Here is a 25,059-nt window from a genome sequence, read left to right on the forward strand (position 1 = left end):
GGATAGAGGGAGGGATGGATGGATGGATGATAGAGGGATGAATGGAGGGATAGAGGGAGGGATAGAGGGAGGGATGGATGGATGGATGATAGAGGGATGAATGGAGGGATGAATGGAGGGATAGAGGGATGAATGGAGGGATGAATGGAGGGATGAATGGAGAGATAGAGGGAGGGATGGATGGATGATAGAGGGATGAATGGAGGGATAGAGGGAGGGATGGATGATAGAGGGATGAATGGAGGGATAGAGGGAGGGATGGATGGATGATAGAGGGATGAATGGAGGGATAGAGGGAGGGATGGAGGGATGGATGGATGATAGAGGGATGAATGGAGGGATAGAGGGAGGGATGAATGGAGGGATAGAGGGATGAATGGAGGGATAGAGGCAGGGATGGATGGATGATAGAGGGATGAATGGAGGGATGAATGGAGGGATAGAAGGAGGGATGAATGGAGGGATAGAGGGATGAAAGGAGGGATAGAGGGAGGGATGGATGGATGATAGAGGGATGAATGGAGGGATAGAGGGATGGATGGATGATGGAGGGATGAATGGAGGGATAGAGGGAGGGATAGAGGGATGGATGGATGATGGAGGGATGAATGGAGGGATAGAGAGGAGGGATGAATGGAGGGATAGAGGGATGAAAGGAGGGATAGAGGGAGGGATGGATGGATGATAGAGGGATGAATTGAGGGATAGAAGGAGGGATGAATGGAGGGATAGAGGGATGAAAGGAGGGATAGAGGGAGGGATGGATGGATGATAGAGGGATGAATGGAGGGATGAATGGAGGGATAGAGGGAGGGATGGATGCATGGATGATAGAGGGATGAATGGAGGGATAGAGGGATGGATGGATGATGGAGGGATGAATGGAGGGATAGAGGGAGGGATAGAGGGAGGGATGGATGGATGATAGAGGGATGAATGGAGGGATAGAGGGAGGGATGAATGGAGGGATAGAGGGAGGGATGGATGGATGAATGGAGGGATGAATGGAGGGATAGAGGGAGGGATAGAGGGATGAATGGAGGGATGAATGGAGAGATAGAGGGATGGATAGAGGGAGGGATAGAGGGAGGGATGGATGATAGTGGGATGGATGGATGATAGAGGGATGGATGATAGAGGGATATATAGATACACGACAGACAATAGATGGATAGAGATAGAATCATAGATAGATAGAGGGATAGAATCATAGATAGATAGAATCATAGATAGATAGAATCATAGATAGATAGAGAGATAGAATCATAGATATAGGGATAGAGAGATAGATAGATAGATAAATAAATACTGTATCTCAATGTTGGTGAAAGAGTCAGATTCATTTGTTCCCATAAAACTACTATAAAGAAATGAGGAAAAAAATACAAATACAATTTTTTTTTTTTATCTTCACCACCTTGGATTCAAACCAGCAACGTTCAAAACTTTTGTCCAGCAACCTCCTGGCTTTCCTAGCTGCTCTAGCTGTTGAGCCACTAGAATTGATGATGTCAGAGGGAGGATTTCACATAAATGAACCTACAATGCAGCCTCTTACACAGCAGATTACACAGGACACAGCTACATTGTACAGAGCAGCATCTCTATGTCCTGTATTCTAGAGGGAGAGGAAAAGAGGATTTTTTTTTTCTTCTAATAAAGTTACTAAAAATAATTAAAAAAAATAGAATAATGTAATTTTATTGCACTTTTTTATAAAATAATAAACATCACAAATCAGCAAATAACATGGACATATTTGGTGTCCCTGTAATCGTAATGACCTGAACAACACAGCGAACAGATTATTTATGGGGATCGGTAAATGGCGGGAAAAAAAAGGCGCAATTTATTATTTTTCTTTATTAAAACCCATAAAAAATGTAATAAAAATGGATCACTGAGGCCGTGTTCACACATAGCGTAAATGCGGCATTTTTTCTGCAGGTGTCCGCTCCACGAGTGAAATAACAATGTTCTCTGATTATTGCGTGTTTGCGGTATTTTTTATACATTGTCCCCCTTATTTGATACATGTTTGTTGCTGATGTGAATCCTGAAGCTTATAAAGAAAGAAACACCAAATCCGCACAGTTCAGCGGCGTCTTTCCACGCGCCAGGAGCGGAGATTTCAGGACGTCTCATCCACTTTGCTTGGACAATTAATCCATATTCACATGTAGTGTAAATGCTGCATTTTTTTCTGCTGTTTCTTTGCACATTTATTCTGCTGTGTTTAATTGTCCAAGTAAAGTGGATGTGATTCCATGAAAAGACGCCGCTGAATTCTGCGGTTTTCGGGGGGGGGGGGGGTTGGTTTCTCTGGAGGTTTCTATGTGGAGCTTAAAAAAATGCAGGAAAAAGCTTCTCTGTACAATAAAAACACTTAAAAACGCAGATTCACATCTGAACCAAAAAATTAAATAATGGAGAAAAGGCAGAAAAAATGCAGCAAAAATGGAAAAAACAGAGAAGATAGTTATTGTGTAGTTTGGTGCAGACAGAAACAAAAAGAAACAGAATTTATGCAACGTGTGAACACAGATTGATAGGCACAAATAAGCAACATGTCAAATAGTGACACAGAAATATAAAAAAAATTCTGACTGCTATAAATATGAATGAACAGTCCGGGGCATCTGCTGAATGACCCTTACTTCCAAATGGGTGTGGCTAGGGGTGTGGCTAGGGGCGTGGTCAAAATTTGCCCTTTGTCCCTCTTTCCTTTCTTGAAAAGTTGGGACGTATGCTAATATCTTTGAGACTGTGGTCCCAGCTCTCTTCAGGTCATTGATCAGGTCCTTTCTTGTAGTTCTGGGCTGACACCTGATCTTGCACAGAAACGTTCTTAGCCCACGAGGCGAGCAAGATCTGCCTTGCAACAGATGATGGACATGAGTGGAGGCTTGGTTTGTGTGGGCTAAGTTAGGGGTTTAATTGGTACCTTTTGGGGGTACAGAACATTTTTTAATTACTCTCAGTATAAGGCTGGGATCACATTCTTGTGTTCTGCCTTGAGCACTTAAGTCAGGGTTTCCATGTAAATCCCCAAAAATGCGATTTAGATGAAGCCCCCCACCAAACCACTCACTCTAATGAGCTAGATAGAGACACTTTGGACTCCGTTTGGTTTCTGTTTTGATAGTGTCCATCTCTTGTAGGCATGCACAGAACTGTGGTTTTCTATGATTGTGCACTAAAAAGAAGCCTAAAATGATGGAAAATTGCTAGGCTGGAACAGACCAGAGTCCAAAGTGTATCCATCTGCCTCATTAAAGTAACTGATTCCAACGAGAGTTTTGACTGAATAGCATTTTTTTTATATTTACACAGACGTAATGAAACCCAATGTAACGCTCAGTGGAGAGCACAGCACAAACATCAGCCAAGCCTTATTCCAATATTTTGTATCACACAGGTAGAAGAGAAGACTGGGTTTATGCCACGCTAAAAACCACTGATGTGTGTAAATTAAAAGATTTCCTTTTTATTTGACAGTTCCTACGCGTTTCAGAGAAAAGTTTCCTTCCTCAGGAAAAGAAATCATATTACAGCAAGGCCGCTTGGACCTATATATAAGGAGCAAACAGCCATGTATGCATTAAGTGAATAGGATAACTGAAGTGAGCACTAATATATATATTATGAGTGCAAGCCAAAAATTGCATACTATATACGGATAAGGCTGCACATCAAACTTAGATAATAGTATAATGCCTCAAGCATATGGACAAATATTGGAATATACAATGAAAAATGCTACTTGCTAATTTGAACATGTGAATAATGAATTGCATACCTGCCATGAATATTAGGAAAAAGGAGATATTTAGCAATTTTTGGCTTGCACTCATAATATATATATTAGTGCTCACTTCAGTTATCCTATTCAGTTATATGTAGTTTTTTTCTGAATGTGAACACAGCTCCGCCCCTTTGGCCATGTTTTTTCCATCTCCTATATAAGAAAGTCCTTAGTTACCCCTCTCCACCCATAGCAGTTTTTAATTGCAATGAGATGAGACACAGTTAGGGTCACAGAGCTAGGGACCCCAATATAGAGATATGCCTTGACGAGGCCTTGGGGCTCAGTTACATTGATCAATGCGATTGCTAAATATCTCCTTTTTCCTAATATTCATGGCAGGTATGCAATTCATTATTCACATGTTCAAATTAGCAAGTAGCATTTTTCATTGTATATTCCAATATTTGTCCATATGCTTGAGGCATTATACTATTATCTAAGTTTGATGTGCAGCCTTATCCGTATATAGTATGCAATTTTTGGCTTGCACTCATAATATATATGTTAGTGCTCACTTCAGTTATCCTATTCAGTTATATGTAGTTTTTTTCTGAATGTGAACACAGCTCCGCCCCTTTCGGCCATGTTTTTTCCATCTCCTATATAAGAAAGTCCTTAGTTACCCATCTCCACCCATAGCAGTTTTTAATTGCAATGAGATGAGACACAGTTAGGGTCACAGAGCTAGGGACCCCAATATAGAGATATGACTTGACGAGGCCTTGGGGCTCAGTTACATTGATCAATGCGATTGCTAAATATCTCCTTTTTCCTAATATTCATGGCAGGTATGCAATTCATTATTCACATGTTCAAATTAGCAAGTAGCATTTTTCATTGTATATTCCAATATTTGTCCATATGCTTGAGGCATTATACTATTATCTAAGTTTGATGTGCAGCCTTATCCGTATATAGTATGCAATTTGTGGCTTGCACTCATAATATATATATTAGTGCTCACTTCAGTTATCCTATTCAGTTATATGTAGTTTTTTTCTGAATGTGAACACAGCTCCGCCCCTTTCGGCCATGTTTTTTCCATCTCCTATATAAGAAAGTCCTTAGTTACCCCTCTCCACCCATAGCAGTTTTTAATTGCAATGAGATGAGACACAGTTAGGGTCACAGAGCTAGGGACCCCAATATAGAAATATGCCTGGACGAGGCCTTGGGGCTCAGTTACATTGATCAATGCGATTGCTAAATATCTCCTTTTTCCTAATATTCATGGCAGGTATGCAATTCATTATTCACATGTTCAAATTAGCAAGTAGCATTTTTCATTGTATATTCCAATATTTGTCCATATGCTTGAGGCATTATACTATTATCTAAGTTTGATGTGCAGCCTTATCCGTATAATGTATGCATTAAGGACTGCCCATATGACTCAGAGCTGATGACTCAGAGCCACATGGTAAGGAAGAAAAAAAAAAAAAAAAAAAGGAGAGAAAAAGAAGTGCATAAACCCGTTCTTCTCTTCTTCCTGTGTGATACAAAATTCCTCTCCCGGGGCTGCAGCTAAACCACCAGGCACTCACAGGCTATCATAAGGGGTTGTGACTGGCACAACCTCACCAGGTGAGTGCTTCTTTGTCTTGTCTGTCTACCCTCATACCGGGTAAGACCCTATTGCGCTTTTCCCCCCCTACAGTTTTACAATTATTCCAATATTTGGGAGACAGACTGAAGAAATAGACAGTAGTATAGGAATATATTTTTTTTTTTCATTTTTGCGCTGTTCACCATACAGTATTAGAAATAAATTGGTCGGTGGCTGACCCCCACCCTGCTATGCACCCCAATTTGGGATGTATTCCACCTTTCTAGATTTTGGCGGTTGGTGACTGTTCACATTCAGTCATCAGGCCTTCTCCACAGGCTATTTACTTCATGTAGCATTTGCTCGGACCTGTCCCGCCCACAGCCACGACTCAGTCATGGGTACGGGATTGAAATAGACCAGGTGAGTGCTTCTAAGAGCAGTTCTACTATTCATATGTGAGGCCGTATGGCACATTTTATAAAAATATTTTAGTGTAGGACTGCCTCAAATGAGATTTGCCGTGACGTGGCGAGGTAGCTCAAGAAATTGCAATTTTTTGCCAAAAATCTCAAAATTGTTATAATAAGTACAGTTTGGAATTTTTAGTGCTGAAGTGCACATTTAGTGCTGGCTTTTTGTTTTTTCTTCATTGAATTGGTCGGTGGCTGACCCCCACCCTGCTATGCACCCCAATTTGGGATGTATTCCACCTGTCTAGATTTTGGCGGTTGGTGACTGTTCACATTCAGTCATCAGGCCTTGTCCACAGGCTATCCACCAAGCGGTGGACAAATTTACATATCTTGGCAGCACCCTCTCCCGTGCAGTGACAATTGACATTGAGGTCAACTGCAGAATCACCAAGGCAAGGTCTGCACTTGACACACTAATGATCAACATGTGGAACCGACGTGGAATAAGTCTTGCTACAAAGCTCAAAGTGTACCGAGCAATTATGACACCCTGGCCGGGCCAGGTGGTCTCTGATGGGCCCCTACACAACATCGTTCCCTCACAGGTGACATCAGCCAACCTTAAAACCCTAGTCACCCCCCCTCTGGGCTAGATGGACACACCAGGAGGCGCAACCAGACGGTGGGAAGACGCCCACCGAGGAGTTTAGACAGCCCGGGGGCGGGAAAACAGTCAGTTCAGTTTCAGAGTTCAGTAGTGGAGGTCAGGCCTGTGTGTAAGGCCTGATGTAAACTGACAGGTATCAGGGTAGGAGTCCTGGTGCCTTTGGCTAGGAGGCAGATGGCGGTCTCCGTCTGCAGCAGCCGGGAAGATGGCTCAGTGGAACCGAGGTGGACCGGGACAGGGTAGTGGCCCGCCGGTACCGACCCGGGGAACCGTCTCGGAAACCGGAGCACACAAAGGGGTACTCAGACCCTGAAGCCAAATCCAGAAGCTACTGGAGCTGGTTAATTAACCGATTGAGGCCAGAACTAGAGGTCCTGTCCCACCCAAAGTCCCTATTAGAAGAAACAGCCCACCGAGGGGGATAGAAGGCCACCGCCAGGGCTCAGAGATCCTACGGGCCAGCATCTGCGGGCAAGGGCTCCTTAGGCCACATCCAACCGGGAGCGGAATCCTGAAGTTGCAAGCACAGGCAGTCCACCATTCTAAAAAGGTGCAGGAGAAAGACAGAGACCACAAGCCGGGTTGGGGACCAGAACGCAGCCGGCTGCGGGCACCGACCACCATCACCTTGGTTTACTAGAGACTCGTGTGTTTCCTTCAATAGTGAGTACACCAGCACTCTGCGGTTGCCCATCTCCCTGCACCAAAAACCCAACGGGTCCCGGGGCCACCATCCCTGCCCACGGAGGGGTTAACGACTTGCTGCACAACATCTCCCCCAGGTGCCCCGTCGCTGCAGTGGTGGTGTCCAACCTCACCACATACCGTGGGTGGCGTCACGAACTTGACACGGCTCAGCCCGTACATATATGTCCTACATCCACCACTACCAACACCCTTTTTGATCGAAGTGACCGCGAGACCCCCGGGTCCGGAGACCCTCGAGCCACCCACGGAAGGTCCGGATCCGAGCAGCTTGGCTGCTGCGAGCGGGGCGGCACACAATAGTGCTAACTACCCTGTTGTATACCAGTGAGACTTGGACTGCATACAGGAGTCATGCTAGGCAATTGAACCACTTCCACATGACCTGCCTTCGTAGAACTCTAAGGACCCGGTGGCAGGATAAGGTGCCTGACACTGAAGTCCTCTCCAGAGCAGCCCTACCTTCAATTCTCACCTTGCTGATGGCAACCCAGACATGCTGGGCAGGCCATGTTGCCAGGATGCCAGATCAGCTGATCGCTCACAGTAGTCTGCCACTGGTAAAACTGTAAAAAAGAAAAAAAAAAAAAGATTCCGTTGTTTTGTACGATCCATTGCATCCGTTGTGCCACTAAATGCAACACATCCGTTGCATCCGTCACACAACGCAATGCAACGGATGCCGTTCAACGCAAGTGTGAAACTAGCCTTACATCTCATGTCAATATGTACTATTAAAAAAACTGTTTGCGTAGGCATATATAATCTACATTTCCTCCATTGGCATTTAACACTAGAAGTCCCAGGAATTTCGAGCTCCTTAGGGTTCCAATAGTAGAAATGTTAAATGACCCCTCTCTGAGATTTCTAGTGTTAATTCAGTATCACCTCTACTCTCTTCACTTTTTCACACCTGTTTCTTGATTTCTTTCTACTCCTCCTGATTCTACCTCATTCTCATGTCTCAACCTTGATGATCAGCTATTAAAGCTTGCCACATTGATCTGTTTGTTTACCTATGAATAAGGACATGTTTTTAACCTCCTGTCCGAAACGCATAAGGATACCATGATACCCCTCCCCCCGCTTTGCAGTTTTCAGATTTTTAACTTATATGCCTCAATACATTTTTGATTTTTATATAAAATAACTTTTGGTGCTGGATTCTGTTTTCCCCTGCCTCCTTCCTCCTTTCATTGACTTGCATTTGGAAATTTATACCAACCCTCGGTGGCCACAAAAAATGATCACCTTGCAAATTACACTAATATATGTGGTCAAACAATTAATTAGCTCACCCCTACACTCCTACTGTGGTAGTTGGAGCTGTTTCTCATTGTTGCGGCTGTGATTTTTGGTGATATTGATCATTTTGCTTCTCATAACTACTTTTCCAGGTTTGTTTTGGTCTTCAGCGCAGTCAACAGATTGGTAAATCATATACATCACATAGTAGACGCAGGGGCACATACATCAAAGGAGGGACTGGGAGGATATATGAATCACAGGAGGGGCTGGGGCATATATACATCACAGGAGGGGCTGGGGGCATACATACATTACAGGAGGGGCTGGGGGCATAGTTACATCACAGGAGGGGCAGGGGGCATATATACATCACAGCAGGGGCAGGAGGCATATATACATGACAGAAGGGGGAGGAGGCATATATACATCACAGGAGGGGCAGGAGGCATATATATAATCACAGGAGGGGCTGGGGACGAATACATCACAAGAGACGCTGGAGCGCATAAATTACAGGAGACGCTGAGGGCATATATATCACAGGAGAGACTGAGGGCATATATAAATCACAAGAGGGGCTGCGGGTATATACATTAAAGGATACACTGGGGGCATATACATCACAGGACAGGTTGGTGCATATACATTACAGGAGACACCAGCCAAGGTAAAGCGGACAGCTGTGGTCTGGTATTCTCAGACTATTGAGGTCCGCGGTTCTTGGACCCTCCCCAGCCTGAGGATAGCAGGCCACAGCCACCCCAGAAGTGGCGCATCTATTAGATGTGCCAATCCTGGTGCTTTTCCCCAGCTCATCCCAATGCCCTGGTGCGGTGGCAAACGGAGTAATGTATGTATAGTATGGGGTTGATACCAGATGTGTAATGTCACCTGGCATCAATCCCTGGGGTTACTGATGTCACGGCGTCTATCAAATACCCGACATCAGTAACCCAGTCAGTAATTAAAAAAAATAGACAACAAACAAATTTTTATTTGAAAAATACTCCCCAAAACATTCCCTCTTCCATCAATTTATTGAAAAAAAAAACAAATCCGGGTCCGGCATAATCCAATAAGTGGGTCCCATGACGATCAATACTCACTGTCCCAATCAATGAAGAATGTTCCCCATTGGCTGGGAGAGCAGTGCAGTGACCTGAGCTAACATCATGAGGTCAGCCCAGGTCACTACAGGGCATCACCAGCTCTGATTTCAGGAGGTTACCTAGGTACATTACCTGCGGTGATGGAAGCCTCTGCACTCCTGACGTCAGCACTGGTGACTGAGTTCAATGAAAGCCGCATTCTCAGATCACCTCTTGCGACCGGTCCGTGACGTCACCGCTAGTCACAGTCTCGGGCCCGCCCGCCAGAGGAGATGTGAGAACGCGGCTGTCAGTGACGAGCATTGACATCAGGAGTGCAGGAGTTCATCACTGCAGGTAATAAACTTTACTAACCTCCTGACGGCAGCGCTCTTCATCCCTGCGGCTGCTCGCAATGCAGTGCGGGCATATGTTGACACATTGCAGTGCGGGCATATGCTGACACATTGCAGTGTTGGCATATGCTGACACATTGCAGTGCGGGTATATGCTGACACACTGCAGTGCAGGCATATGAGGACACACTGCAGTGCGGGCATATGCGGACACACTGCAGTGCGGGCAGCCACGGGGCTGGAAGGGAGCGGCACACAGACTGCACGGGCACCCGACGGAGGTCCCACGGAAGTGCTCTCCCTGTACAGTGCAAATGGATTCAGGGTCCTGAAAGTCAGGAATAGTGTGACCCCCGACCTCTGTCTGCACCTGATGGTGGGGGAGCGAGAGTTCACTGATGTGCAGGTCTGTGACACTGCCCTGCCACATCAACTCTGCCACACTGTCCCACCACTGTACACTGAAGCCCGCTGCACAATGCTCCTGTCCAGATACTGTACTGAACTGTAACTATAGGACAATACTACCAGTCAGTGACCCCATGACATCCTTGAAGGGTTTTTTCACTTTCTGTTAATCTTCGTCCAAGAGTGCCCTTCAGTATAAAAAACATACAAACCGTGCTATCCTCACCATCCCTGGGTCTACTAGCCAGTCTCTGCCACTGGTATCTAGCATTGACCATTTCGCTGACATCACAATGACAGTGCAGCAGCCATTCAGTGAGCTCTGCCATTGTAAACTGAGCGCACCACTCAGAGCTTCTGAGCTCACTGATTGGCTGTTGCGCTGGCCTCGTGATCAGTGATACAGTCACTGCCAGACTCATCAGTTGTTTCCCAGTCTGTATCACACATATAAATTTTCCCTTGCAGGTTTATCCATGTGTTATGAGACCTCATTGTGTGGATGGTGGTCTGTATAGCGCAATAAGTGGGGACAGCATTAGATGTTACACAGGTCCTCGCTGTACAGACCAGGCTCTTGTGCTCGCTGATGTCTCTCTGAGTTACGGTGGGCCTCATTCTGATGTTAGTTTTTACTTAATGAGTTTTATTCGTGTTTCTCACAGATAGAGGCCTTACCTATGAAAGTCTATGGAGCTGATCACAGATAGAGCCAATACCTATGAGAGTCGATGGAGCTGATCACAGATAGAGGACGTACCTATGAGAGATGATGGGGCTGATCACAGATAGAGCCCGTACCTATGAAAGTCACTGGGGCTGATCACAGATAGAGCCCGTACCTATGAGAGTCGATGGGGCTGATCACAGATAAAGCCCGTACCTAGGAGAGTCTATGCGGCTGATCACAGATAGAGTCCGTACCTAGGAGAGTCTATGGGGCTGATCACAGATAGAGCCCGTACCTATGAGAGTCTATGGAGCTGATCACAGATAGAGCCCGTACCTATGAGAGTCTATGGGGCTGATGAGATGACAGATAAAGCCTGTACCTATGAGAGTCTATGGGGATGATCACAGATAGACCCTGTACCTATGAGAGTCTATGGAGCTGATCACAGATAGAGCCCGTACCTATGAGAGTCTATGGGGCTGATCACAGGTCTGTGTATTTGTGTAGACTTAGTAGTTCGCACAAAATCACAGAGGATTGTCAGATTTTGATCCAAATAATGCAAGTCTATGGATCTGTGACGCCCTGGGCAAGCCAGGGGTCACAGGTCACAACACAACACGCACCCCAAATTCCCTGCAGGAACACCAAAGTCAAAACACAAACCCTTGTTGCCTTCCTCCAGGGGCTGATGTCCACACCAGGGGGTGGGCCAGGCGGTTGGCTCCACCCACCGAGGAGTTCACAGCCCTAGAGGCGGGAAAACCAGGCAGTTGAGTCTAGACAGAGAGAGAGTTGAAAGTGTGAGGAGTAAACAGTGGAGTTGTAGTGAGAGAAGGAAGAAGTGACAGAAAAAAGTGACAGCAAGAAGCCTGAAGTTAGTCCGGGTGTGTACCCCGGACTGAGACAGCAAGGTTGGCAGACGGCGGTGACCGTCTGCAGGAGAGATTGCTCGGAGGTTGCCAAAAGGACCGTGGGCGGGTGGTGACCCGGCGGTACCAGAGCGGCATACAAAGAACAGTCAGCACCAGGGCAGGGGCCTTTCGGATCCCGGCAAGGCTAGGAGTCGCCATAATTTGCCAAATCCGTCAGTGAAGGGGACCACTGGGTCTCCCAACAACCAAGTCCCGATTGAAGGCAACAGTCCGACCGTTAAGGGGAGACACCGCCACCGCCAAGGCACCAGTTTCCCAGGGCCAGCGCCTGCGGGCAAGAGAGGGGCTCCTCCGGCTCATATCCAGGTCGGGGAGCGGGTTACCGGTGGGAATCCATCGCTACCAAAAGACTATACATAGGTGGAGGGAAGAGACCGTCACTGCTAACTGCAGGGAACATCAGCACCGTAGCCGTCCGAGGGACCCGTCCAATCAGCCGTTTGTTTACCGTCACTTTGTCATCATCCTTTGGCTGAGTGAGTACCTCCGTGCCGTGCGGCACAGCGCTGCCCATGCGCCCCTGCACCTCCACAGGCCCCATAACCCGCCTGTCCACCATCCCAACCCCATCACTGGGCCCCGGGACCACCAAACCCCCTACCCACGGAGGGGCAAATCAACAACTGGCTGCTCCATACCACCACTCCCGGGCTCCCCAGACAGAGCGGCAGTGGTGTCCACACAATCACCACAACCGTGGGTGGCGTCACGGACAATAAACTATCCCAACAACCAAATCCCTTTCACTCACGGGCGAGGAGCGCCGCTCGAGTCCCCGGGATCCGGCCCATCGCTCGAGCCACCGAGCAGCAGCAGGCCGCAGCAGCAGCGGCAGCCAGATCCGAGCATTGGGAGAGCGCATCGTCCCCTCCTCCGTCCGCGACAGATCCATGAAGAAATTGGAAGCACTCAGATGCCAGCACTCTGCTGTCCATTTTTTAATGAGTATTTGATAGGAGACACCTCCTTCCATTTTTTTTTCATCTGAGAAAAACTGATGAAACTCTGACATAACTCTGATAACAAAAATTGGCACTGACTGAACTGATGACACACGGACTGTTATTTGTGTACGTGAAGACTCACAGACGTGTGAATGAGCCCTTCATTAGGTTGGGTTCACATCAGTGTATTTTCGGCTGAGTGCTGTATGTGAAAAAGCAGACATCACACTGACAGCACACGGAGCCATGTTATTCAGTGGAACCCTGCAGAGGAGCAATTGTTTTTCACTGACCAAATTTGCATGTAAAAAAAAAATCTCAGCATGCACTTTTTTTCTTCTGTATGTCAGGTCAGACTCGCCCATTCAAGTCTAAGCCAGGGTCAAATGAGCATAGAGCATGGGATGCGATCTGGTGACGACACTCGGCTCTGGCTCTGCTGTATGCTGCCATTATTTTCTTCATTCTGTTTAGAGCGGAGGTAAAACTCGCAGATCAGACCTGTAACAATGACTTACATTTGGCCAAGTACAATGCGAGATTTTCTCATTGCTTTCATCTGATTTACACTGTAATGTAAGCGAGCCCTAAGGCTGTGTAGAAAAAGTGGATCCCATACAGAACATCCTTATAGCATGCACTCACTGCAACTCTTTAAATGGTCTTGTAAATCATAACATCAGTGTTACCTTTTGGTAGAGATTTATTGTCAGTAACAGCGCAATCATCTGCTGAGGGTCCCCTATACCCATAATTAGGGTGCGACACTATAGTTGTAATCAGTATTACTGGTTAGGGGCCCACTCAGATTTTTTTGCCCCCCCCCCCCAAGCTGAAACCCTACCTACGCCTCTGCAAAGGGAGTAAGTACTTTTGGAAGGCACCGCTATGTATAAATTAAATGCATTTGTTATTCATTTCTGGCACAGAAACAGAAAAAAAAGCATGTGATTTTTTTTACCTGCTGACTTTCCACATCTCATGCAAGTCTATGAGGAAAATCTGCACAGAAAACTCAGGAGACCCGCAAGAGAAATTGACATGTTGAGGATTTAAAAGACGCACCACAGATCAGTTTACATTGCGTAAAAAAGAAGTGCAGTGGGCAGGATATTTCTGTAGATCCCATCCACTTTGCTGGAACTGTAAATCGCTGTGATTTTGACTCAGAAAAAGCGCGCAAAGTCAAAACCTCACCAAAAGCTCATTGTGTGAACATAGCCTAAAGGCCCCTTTACACACTGCAACATTGCTAGCGACATCACTGTAACGTCGCCGGTTTTGTGACGTAATAGCGACCTCCCCAGCAACAGTGGTGTGTGAAACGCATCAGCGACCTGGCCCCCGCTGTGACGTCGCTGATCGCTACACATCTCTCAGGAACATTTTTTGGTCCTTTGTTTCCCGCTGCGCAGCATGCATCGGTGTGTTTGACACCATTACAACGACTTTATTAGCGACTTCCCTTTCAAATAGCTGCTTTGACACGTCCCCAACGACCAGCTAGGTCGTTCTGCAGGTCCGTATCGCTGCTGCGTCGTTGGTCAGGTCTGCCTGTTTGACAACTCATCAGCGATCCCGGCCAGGTTGGGATCGCTGGTGGGATCACTAGGAAGTCTCAGTGTGTAAAGGGGCCTTTACAGTTCCAACCAAGTGGATGGAATTTATAGAAATCTCATGCCCACTGTGTACATGTTTGGGTTTTTTTACGCAGCGTAAAATGCCCTTCGGTGCGTTTCTGAAAACCACAACATGTTAAATTCTCTTGCAAGTATGGTAAGTTGAAAGTGCAGATTTTCCCCATAGAATTGTATTAAAAGTGAAATATCAGCAGTTAAAAAAACATGTAATCCACACATGACTGTGTCAATAAAGTTTTGTGAAAGCTAAATACCAGAAAGTATCCAAAACAAAGCAGCTTTATTTACAATGACATACTAAAAAGAGATAATAACCGAAGTTTCAAAAATGTAATAAAAAAAAGCTAGCAAAACAAATGCATTCCGAATTGGAAAAACGCAAGTAATCTAATATAGCTTATGTGCAGAAATTCTGCAACATCAAAGACTCATCAAATACTCATTGTGGGAATGTAGGCTAAAGCAAGGATCAGCAATGTATTATACAGTATTTGGGGCATATAATAACACTGATGAAAGTTAGGGAACAAGTACTTAATAGTTGGATATGTGTCTTTCAGCTTAACATGATCACTAAAGTGTCATCTGCATGCAGCGTGCACCAAAAACGAAGCTGCTGTGTGGATCATTCCACCAGTGGCAACCACTTACCGAGCACAAAGGTAACAGGGATTTGTTCTGCATATTTGTCACAGTAAAGTGATAGCTTTTCAAAATACCGTTTTTGGGAATCTGTAAGAAAAAATCTTCAGCAGAAGTGAGAAGATTGTATAACTTCTGATATTTGATATTTTATTAATATTTACATATGTAAAAAGTTGCGAAAATGAGTATAAGGCTATGTTCCCACAATGAGCTTTTGGTGAGTTTTTGCGCTGCGTATTTCCGTTGCATCAAAATGCTAAATTTCAGATGGGATCTATAAAAATATCTTGCTTTCTGTGCTTCTTATTTTACTCAGAGTAAACTGAACTGCGGTGCATGCTTCAAATCCACAACATGTCAATTTCTCTTGTTAGTATGCTGAGTTTTATGTGCAGATTTTCCTTATAGACTTGCATTAGATGTGGAAAATCAGTAGCTAAAAAAAGCATAAACGGTTCAGAGGCCAAAACACATCAAGACGCTTGTATTCAGCACTTAACTATATCAATAATGTTTTGTCAAAGCCAAATACCAAGAAGTATAGAAAACTAAGCAATAAACACACATTAAAATAAAGCACACAAAAACACTATGAAAAAATGCAAGTAACCCAATTTAAATAATAGGTGGAGAAATTCTGCAACATTTAAAACTCACCAGAAGCTCATCGTGGGAAAGTATTTCATGCTACATGCTCTGGAAACGCCCAATTATGGAGGCGTCATCCACGTCAATCATCAAAGGAGAACGGCGATCAGCACCAAAAGGAGGGACAGGAGCCGCAAAATAGGACGCCCATGGGATCGGACCCAAGGTTAGCATACATAGCTGGAGATTTTATAAAGGTATTTGTGGGGTCTACAGGGGGAGTGAGAGGACAACATGTACCTTTATAGAATGCAGCTTAGGCGCTGCTTAAGGTGCTAGTTTTAGTTTATAACTCAAAATTCTGGTGACAGGCTCCCTTTAATGGGCTGGATGGGCTTATCCACTATTAATCCATCATCAGTTAAACAGATTAAAGATCTGGAGCTAATTGCAGATGTGACATTTGTATTTGGAAGCTGTTGAGGTGAGCCCATAACGTGCAGTCAATGGAAAGAAATCCATGAGAGAGAAGATACTGTAGAAATGTTAGGAAAGACAAATCAACAGTTTGGTACATTCTGCAAAAAAGAAAGAGAGCACTGGTGAGCTTGAGACTCCAAAAGGCATGAACATCCACAGAAGACAAAAATGGTAGATGATCTCCGAATTATTTCCATGGTGAAGAAATACTCTTTCACAACATCCTACCAAGTGAAGAACACTCTCCAGGAAGTAGATGTTTCAGTATCTAAGTCTACCATGAAGAGACTTCATAAGAGCAAATACAGAAGGTTCACCACAGGGTGCAAATCATTAATCAAGCTTAAAAATAGAAAGGTTAGATTAGACTTTGCCGAAAAAAACATCTAAAGTAGCCAGCCCAGTTCTAGAAAATCATTCTGAAGACACATGAAACTAAGTTCAACCTGTACCAGAACAATGGGAAGAAAAAAGTATGGAGAAGGCTTGATGATCTAAAGTACACCACTTTCTCTGTAAAACATGGTGGAGGCAGTGTGATGCCGGGCATGCATGGCTTCCAAAGTCACTGGATAACTAGTGTTTATTGATAATGATGTGACTGAAGACAGAAGCAGCCGGATGTACAGGGCTATACTTTCTGCTCAGATTCAACTAAATGCAGCAAGGTTAATTGGACAGCACTTCACAGTACAGACGGACAATAACTCAAAACATACTGCAAAAGCAACCTAGGAGTTTTTAAGGCAAAGAAGTGGAATATTCTGCAATGGCCAACTCACTCAACGGATCTCAACCCCATCGAGCATGCATTTCATATGCTTCAGACAAAACTTAAGGCAGATAGACCCACAAACAAGCAACAACTGAAGCAAACTGCAGAAAAGGTCTGACAAAGCATCATAAGGCTATGTGCGCATGTTGCGTAGTGTCCATGCTGAAAAACCTGCATCGATTTAGCAGTGCATGTGTGCTTCAAATCGCTGCAGAAACACTGCGCAATGGATGCAGTGTGTCTGCAGAATAGATGCTGATTTCATGTGCTCTGGATGCTGCCTCTCCCAGGTATTTTTTTTACCCTCATCCTGGTATATGGCCCGCATCCTGTGGCACACATAAAAACATAAACGTTTATACTCACCTTCCCTCACTCCATGCAGCATCACTCGTGTTACTGTCTGTGCCAGCAGCAGTGCCGCTGACCTGTGTGCAGCTGTGCGCTCTCCACACACATCAGCGGGAAGGCAGACAGGAGGTCATCGCGATGCTGCAGGGAATGGTGACCGGTAAGTATATCGTATTTATTCACTGCCCCCCGCACTGATGATGATACGCGGGGGAGAAGTGAATATAGCCACACATGTTCACTCGAGGCTGTAGGAGCCAGGGATGATCACGTGGGCCGGCTGTTTAGTATGCGCGCACTCCCCACCCATCATCCTGCCCACCTCTCGACGCCGGCGTCAGGGCTGAGAGATGATGGGCGTCGGGATGCAGTGCATTTGAAATGAGGCTAATGAGCGGGCCCACGTGGTCACGGTAGGCGCTGCTACAGCCTGCTCCTACCTCAGATGACCTGCTCCACCACCACCGCACCCCCTTTCCCCGCAGTTATCGGACTATAAGACACACCCCCTACTTTCCCCAAAAATTTAGGGGGAAAAAGTGTGTCTTAAGGCCCCGTTACACGGGATGATATATCTAACGATATGTCGGCGGGGTCACGGAGTTTGTGACGCACATCCAGCATCGTTAGAGATATCGTACCGTGTGACACCACTGAACGACTGTGAACGAACAAAAATACTCACCTTATCATTGCTCGATGACACGTTGTTCATTTCCATAATATAGTCCCACCTTCTCTGCGCCGTTTGTTCATCGTTCCCGAGGCAGCACTCATCGCTCTGTGTGACACCCTGGGAACGATGAACACAGCTTACCTGCGTCCCGCCGGCAATGCGGAAGGAAGTAGGTGGGCGGGATGTTATGTTCCGCTCATATCCGCCCCTCCGCTTCTATTGGCCGGCCGCTGTGTGACGTCGCTGTGACGCCGAACGTCCCTCCCCCTTCAGGAAGAGGATGTTCGCCGCCCACAGCGAGGTCATTTGGGAGGTAAGTATGTGTGACGGGGGTTACCAACTTTGTGCGAGACGGGCAACAAATTGCCCGTAACGAACAAACGATGGGAGCGGGTGCGATCGCTCATGCGATCACACGATAAATCGACGCGTGTAACGGGCCCTTTATAGTCCGAAAAATACGGTAAGTTTGATAGTGTAGGTTTCCATCTACATTGTGATACTCCTTGTTTTGGCTGAGGGTCTCTCACAAAATTGTACGCTAAGTACCTTTATTTTATAATTATAGTCTATGCAGCAGTAATGCAGCTCAAAATTCACACATTCATTTAGGCATGAACTGGCTCACAAGGGGAACAGGTGAATTCCACAGTGGGCTCTTGTGCATTAGTGGTCCTTAAACACCATCTATATGAACAGTAGTTGGCACAATGCACTTGTTTCACTAAGTACAAGGGCAGAATCTCATCATTCAATTAGTAAATCACCCAGTGTATTATTTCATATAATTTGTGAATGAGGAAAATGAAATATAGCATGTAGCTGAACAGTGGGCCCCTAGAGCAAATGTTACTCTTGGACCCTCGGTCCGACACTGCATTGAATTCCTATAGTCATACACTCAGTGTGCTGTTACATTTGCTTGTTTGTCTGTCACACACGAGTAATACTGGTCATATGAGGAAATATAGAAATGGCTGACACATGCCTGTCACTGCTAAGTAAGAATTGATCCGGTTAGGATAGCTGACATAGCTTGGGAATGCCTCTGGGATCTCAGGGTCAGCAAGAAACTCTATACATGCTAGTGTACAAGCAAACACATACTTATTACTGAGGTTGTGAAAGAACATTGCCCAAGTAGTTTAGTGTTTTACCAGACCGGATAAAAATCTTATCCTCCACTATGCTGCTATTACTAAATAACTAACTAAAGTCCCAGTAACCACTGCACATATGTCCTGTGATAACACTTGTAAAATATCAGCAGCAGCAATTAAGAATTCTGCCACTGATTGGTCAACACTAGAGTTGAGCGGATTGCTAATAATCCGGGTCCGGCAGGTTGCCCCAGAAGTCCGGATCCGATCCGGAATCTGGCCTAATGTAAGTCACTGGGGGAGCGGATCAAGGACGAGAGAGAGAGAGAGAGAGAGGGGGAGAGGGAGAGGAAGAGAGAGGGAGAGGGAGAGGGGGAGAGAGAGAGAGAGAGAAAAAAAACAAACAAAAAAAAAAAAACCCCGAACCCGGATCGTGCAGCCGGATTCCCGGGTCCGGTCGGACCCGGATCGGACCCTGAAACCGTGCAGATCCGGACTTTTACAGTTCGGATCCGCTCAACACTAGTCAACAGACAAATTAGCCTCATTGTAATCATGGCAGTTCAGCATGGAATGTGTCATATTAATGAATGTGCGCTGTGGATGATAAAATCTGTATTGTGTTCATTATTTGACTATGATTTTTCTGAAGAATGTAAATAAAACATAGAATGCATTGCCTCGCGGTAGAAAACCATAGCCAAAATCCTAACAGAATCATCATGTATGAATACATGTATGACCCCAAGACGGTCACTTAAAGCACCACTCCAGCATTTTTTTTTGTATTGCACAGCTGGAGTAATGCATTAAATGTAAGTCCCCTGACCCCTGTCATATACTCACCTTCAGATGATTTCACCTTCTATTGCCACCGTTCTGGTCGGTCTTCGTGATTTTTGACCTGCCAGCAGCTCCAGTGTTTCATGGAGCTTGCCTGAAGTCACAACTCAATGAAGTCTATGAGAGCCTTGTTCTGGCACTCACAGAATTGCATTGCACGCTTATGATATAACTTCTGACTTTCGGCCACTCAGAAGTTACTGTCACAACATGGCACTGAAGTCGGGTGGTAAACGGTGAAGACGCTGGAAGGCAAGTATATGACGGGGCAGAGTGTTTACTTTTAAAGTGCCACTTCAACGCTGAAAAAAGCCAAAAACATTGAAGTGGTGCTTTAAAGCTAGGTTGCCTGCCCCTGTCTTATAGTCACTCTCCGGTGGCTTCATCATCTATCACCACCGCTCCTGTCAGTTTCCAGTGATTTGTGAGCTGTGAGCAGCTCCAATGTTGCTGGAGTGTGCCAGAGGTCTCAAATCAGTACAACTCTATGAAAGTTTCGTTCTGGCTCTCATAGAGTTGTATTGATAGCTTGTAACAAATCTTCTGATCTCCAGCCCGTCAGAAGTTGCAGTCATCAGGTGGTGCCGTGGAACCAGAGTGGCACTGATAAAGCATAAAAACACCAAAGGGTAAGTATAATACCAAAGACTTACATTTGAAGCGCCACTCAAGCGCTGAAAAATAAACCAAAACACTGGAGTGGTGCTTTAATTAACAGGACATATTGATACAATCAAAGTATAGGAATGCTCATGAAGTAGAAAAGGCTTTCCTCACTGCCCGAAAAAAAATGTCTTACATAAATTTGATACTTTAAGTCGATATGTAAAAATATTAAAGGCATTTTTTTATTCCACTGGAAAGGACAATTTACAATAGTTGAGCTGCAGTGCAATAGTTTACAAATGGTAGAGTATGGTATTTTCTGCCCCCGAAAGAAACTTTATGTGGGAGAAAAATTATGGGGTTTACAGGCTTAGGCTACTTTCACACTTGCGTTGGACGGCTTCCGTAGCATTGCGTTGTGTGACGGATGCAACGGATCAGCTGATCGCTCTCAATAGCCAGCAGCCGGGCGCTCAGCTGAGCGCTCTCACATGCCAGCATATGGGCATGCCGGCGGGCGGGCGCTCAGCTGAGCGCTCTCACATGCCGGCGGCCGGGCATGCCGGCGGGCGGGCGCTCAGCTGAGCGCTCTCACATGCCGGCGGGCAGGCGCTCAACTGAGCGCTCTCACATGCCGGCGGGCGGGCACTCAGCTGAGCACCGTTACATGCCGGCGGGCGGGCGCTCAGCTGAACGTTCGGCCACCGAGAGACAAAATAAAGTTTGTGATTTAAAAAAAAAAAAGAGCATGCGCAGTGAAATCCTACGGATTGCGCTGCTCAAAAAAAGTTACATGCTGCGTTTCTTCCGCCCAACGCAGCATCAAAATAACGACGCTGCGTCGTCCAGCGGATGCAACGCTGACACTTGCGTTACAGTGCGTCGTCCATACAAGTCTATGGGGAATAGCGCAGTGCGTTAACGGACTGCGTTATTCTCCATAGTGACGGACTCCGCTGAATGCAAGTGTGAAAGTACCCTTACATCAGTGAACATGATAGAGATATAAAAAATAGGAAGGAACATAGTCCCATAGTAGAATACTTTAACCTATTAAGAACTGGCAATTTTTCATTAGTGAGCTTTAGTTTTTTCCTCCCCTTCTTCCAAGATCTATAACTTTTTTTTATTTTTCTACCAACACAGCCATATGAGACCATGTGTTTTGCAGGATGATTGTAGCTTTGAATCAAAGCATTCATCTTACCATATACCGTATTGAAAAACTGAAAACAAAATTCCAAACAAAATTTGCAAAAAAAGTACAATTCAGATATTGTTTGTTGGGTTCTGTTTTTACGGCATACATGACCTGATATAATGACTCACCACTATAGTATAATTACAGCAATACTAAACATAATAAATTTGTTTTTATTATTGTAGTGATGGAAAAAAAAATCGAAAATATGTAAAAAAAAATAAATAAATTTTTTTCCTGCCACGATTGAGATCCACAAAGTTTTTCGTTTTTTCATTGATGCAGCTATGAATGCTTGTGTTTTTGTGTGGTAAGCTGATATTGTTATTGGTACTATTTTGGCATCACTTTTTATTGCATTTCTGGGAGAGTTGTGTAATAAAAAAAAAAGAACGCAATTCTGGCTTAACATTTTTTTCTCGTTACATTTTTTACTGATCAGGTAATTTTATGCTTTGATAGATTATAATTTTACGGCAATACTTAATATGTTTACCTTTTAGAATTATCTACGGTATATTTTTAGTGGTGTAAAAGAAGTCTGTATTAATCTTTTATGTTTTTGATTTTTTTTATTCAACCTGCAATTCTCCAATTGTCTATTAAACAATTGCATCTCAATAAATTAGAATATCACCAAAGAGTTACCGTATTTCTCGCTTTATAAGATGCACTTTTCCTCCCAAAAATTTGAGAGGAAAATGGGGGGTGCGTCTTATAAAGCGAATATAGCGGTACCTGGGGGTCCTGTCTGTGCGGTGATCGGACGGCCGGGTGCCTGTGGCTGCGTGCAAGCGGCCGGGTACCTGTGCTTGCGTGCGGTGGCAGCCGGGTACCCGTGGCTGCGTGCGGGCGGCAGTTGGGTGCTGTGTGCGGGCTGCGGCCGGCGGCCGGGTGCTGTGTACGGGCGGCGGCCGCGTGCTGTGTGCGGGCGGCGGTTGGTGGCTGGGTGCTATGTGCGGGCGGCGGGCAGCGGATGGGTGCTGTGTGCGGGCAGCGGCCGGGTGCTGTGTGCGGGCAGTGGCCGGCGGCCGGGTGCTGTGTGCGGTCGGCGGCTGGGTGCTGTGTGCGGGCGGCTGGCGGCGGCTGGGTGCTGTGTGCGGGCAGCGGCCGGGTGCTGTGTGCGGGCAGTGGCCGGCGGCCAGGTGCTGTGTGCGGGCGGCGGCTGGGTGCTGTGTGCGGGCAGCGGCCGGGAGCTGTGTGCGGGCGGCGGGCGGTGGCTGCCGCCCGCACACAAGCACAGGTACCCGGCCGCTTGCACGCAGGGTGGGCGGGCAGCCTGCTGGCTGCCACTCTGTGTGTGCGGGGCGGGCGGCTGTGCAGCAAGTTACCCAGTTTGTCCGCGGTCCCAGTTTCAAATGATGGCAGTGGGCGCGTGCGCAGATGGAGGTCTTGAATGAGAGCTCCATCTGCGCAGGCGCCATTATTTGAACCGGGACCGTGGACACTGGGACACACACTGCACCGGCCTGCTGCATGACTCACCTGCCGTCGCCGACGCTGCTGCTGCCGCCACCACCATGGGCCCCGCAGCTCCTGCCACCATGGGTTCCCCGGCTCCTGCCACCCCGGACGCCACCTGCCACCACGGACCCCGCTGCCACTGACCTGCCGTGCCTGCCAGCACAACCTCTGCCTCCTGTGACCCCGCTTCACCACCACTGCTGCCCCCCTCCGGTAAGAGAACACCGGATTATAAGACGGACCCCATTTTTCTTTTTTTTTACCTTTTTTATGTCTAAGTTTGGGGTGCGTCTTAAAATCCGGTGCATCTTATAAAGCGCAAAATACGGTAATTCATTTCAGTAATTCAATACAAAAAGTGAAACATATATTATATAGAGTCATTACAGAGTGACCTATTTCAAGTGTTTATTTCTGTTAATGTTGATGATTATGATTTACAGACAATGAAAATTCTAGCTGGGAATACAAAGCCGGTATTAACCCCTTTATTACCCAGCGTGCTACCACCATCACCATTTTAGAAATAAAACAAAAAAAATGTAGAGACCCCATCTGTATTATAAAAAATCCTTAGTTCAACATAGTCCACAGGGAGGGCAATGTCAGCTCTGCTTAATCGCTCTGTATAGACAAGAGTCTATACAGAGCGAGAAGCAGGCTGAGGGTACGATTCCACTTACGTTTTCATTTTGCATGGGCGAGTGCAGTCCCATAAAAAATTGGATTGCTCTCACTCTAGGACAAAGCTATAGGGCAATGTCCATCTGCGATTGATTTCTCATGCCATACTGGCATGCGGAATGAATTGCAGCATGCTGCGTTTGGCAGCGAGTCTCGGCTCACGCATCCTCATACAACTCTATGGGAGTGTGTCAAACGTCGCACTGTAATCCCATGTAATCCGAGTGCAGTGCGATATATGCAGAGACAGGCAGCAGAGGAGATAGGGAGAAAGTGCTCCCTCTTCTTTGCACCTGTGATGCCATCGCAAGATCGCATCACAGTCACATAACCCTCTGCTGACATTCAAAGCAGAGGGTCATTAGCATATTGCTTCCGATAAGCCATGGACTCGGATGAACCCTGATGTCACCGCGAACATGACCAAAAAAAGATGAAGACTGCCGGGTGAGGAGCAGTGCAGTGAATACCACTGGAAGTTAATGATTGGACCCGGAAGCAGAAGTGGCCGGGAGATAGCGGGTCTGCAGAACGCGTCGTGGGACTGGTAAGTAGAATCCTAATGTTTTTTAATATAATGTGCTTTTTTTACAGCCCCTGGACCTGAACTATAGAATGGGTTTGCCAGGAAAACCCGTGTTCGGGACCTTGTGCACGAACACTATGTGTTCAGTATGGGCTGAGAACTTTATAGTTTGGGTTCGCCCATCCCTATTAGGGACTTGTTTTTTCTTTGTGTGAACTATTTCCATATCTAAGGAAAGTCCTGCTATGAACTTGAATAGACTTACTGCTTCACTTCAACAACTTACTTGAACTTGCTTGGACTTCTTTTGTGTAAACTTTACTGCACTGTTGTTGCACCAGTGTGAATACAGACTTGAATCACCACCTGTTTTGTCTCAGTTCAGTCCCACGCCATCATTTTCCAAGGTATCCATTAAATCATAACAGTGAGTGAGAAGAAGTTATGAACTGTGTACAGTCATATGAAAAAGTTTGGGCACCCCTATTAACCCCTTCACGACCGGCCGATTTTTCGCTTTCCGTTTTTTTTTTCGCCATTCTTTTTCTGCGAGACGTAACTTTTTTATTTTTCAGTCAATATGGTCATGTGAGGGCTCATTTTTTGCGGAACGAGCTGTACTTTTAAATGAAACCATAAGTTTTACCATATAGTGTACTGGAAAACGGCAAAAAAATTCCAAATGC

General features: G+C 45.9%; 1 protein-coding gene across 3 annotated transcripts in view; it reads right to left on the minus strand.

The window, feature by feature from the left end:
• Nucleotides 1-25,059, minus strand: part of BEST3 (bestrophin 3) — a 78,378-nt gene that overhangs the window by 43,011 nt on the left and 10,308 nt on the right. Inside the window, exon 4 of one of the 3 annotated variants that reach the window (XM_075342471.1) lies at nt 15,086-15,180. The exons of 1 other annotated variant lie outside the window; for it this stretch is intronic. In XM_075342471.1, the coding sequence (XP_075198586.1) occupies nt 15,086-15,180 (95 nt within the window). The remainder of the gene's footprint in view (nt 1-15,085; nt 15,181-25,059) is intronic. One more of the 3 variants, XM_075342473.1, reaches the window with a different exon arrangement.

Source organism: Anomaloglossus baeobatrachus, chromosome 4 (genome assembly GCF_048569485.1).
Source record: "Anomaloglossus baeobatrachus isolate aAnoBae1 chromosome 4, aAnoBae1.hap1, whole genome shotgun sequence".
NCBI lineage: Eukaryota > Metazoa > Chordata > Amphibia > Anura > Aromobatidae > Anomaloglossus > Anomaloglossus baeobatrachus.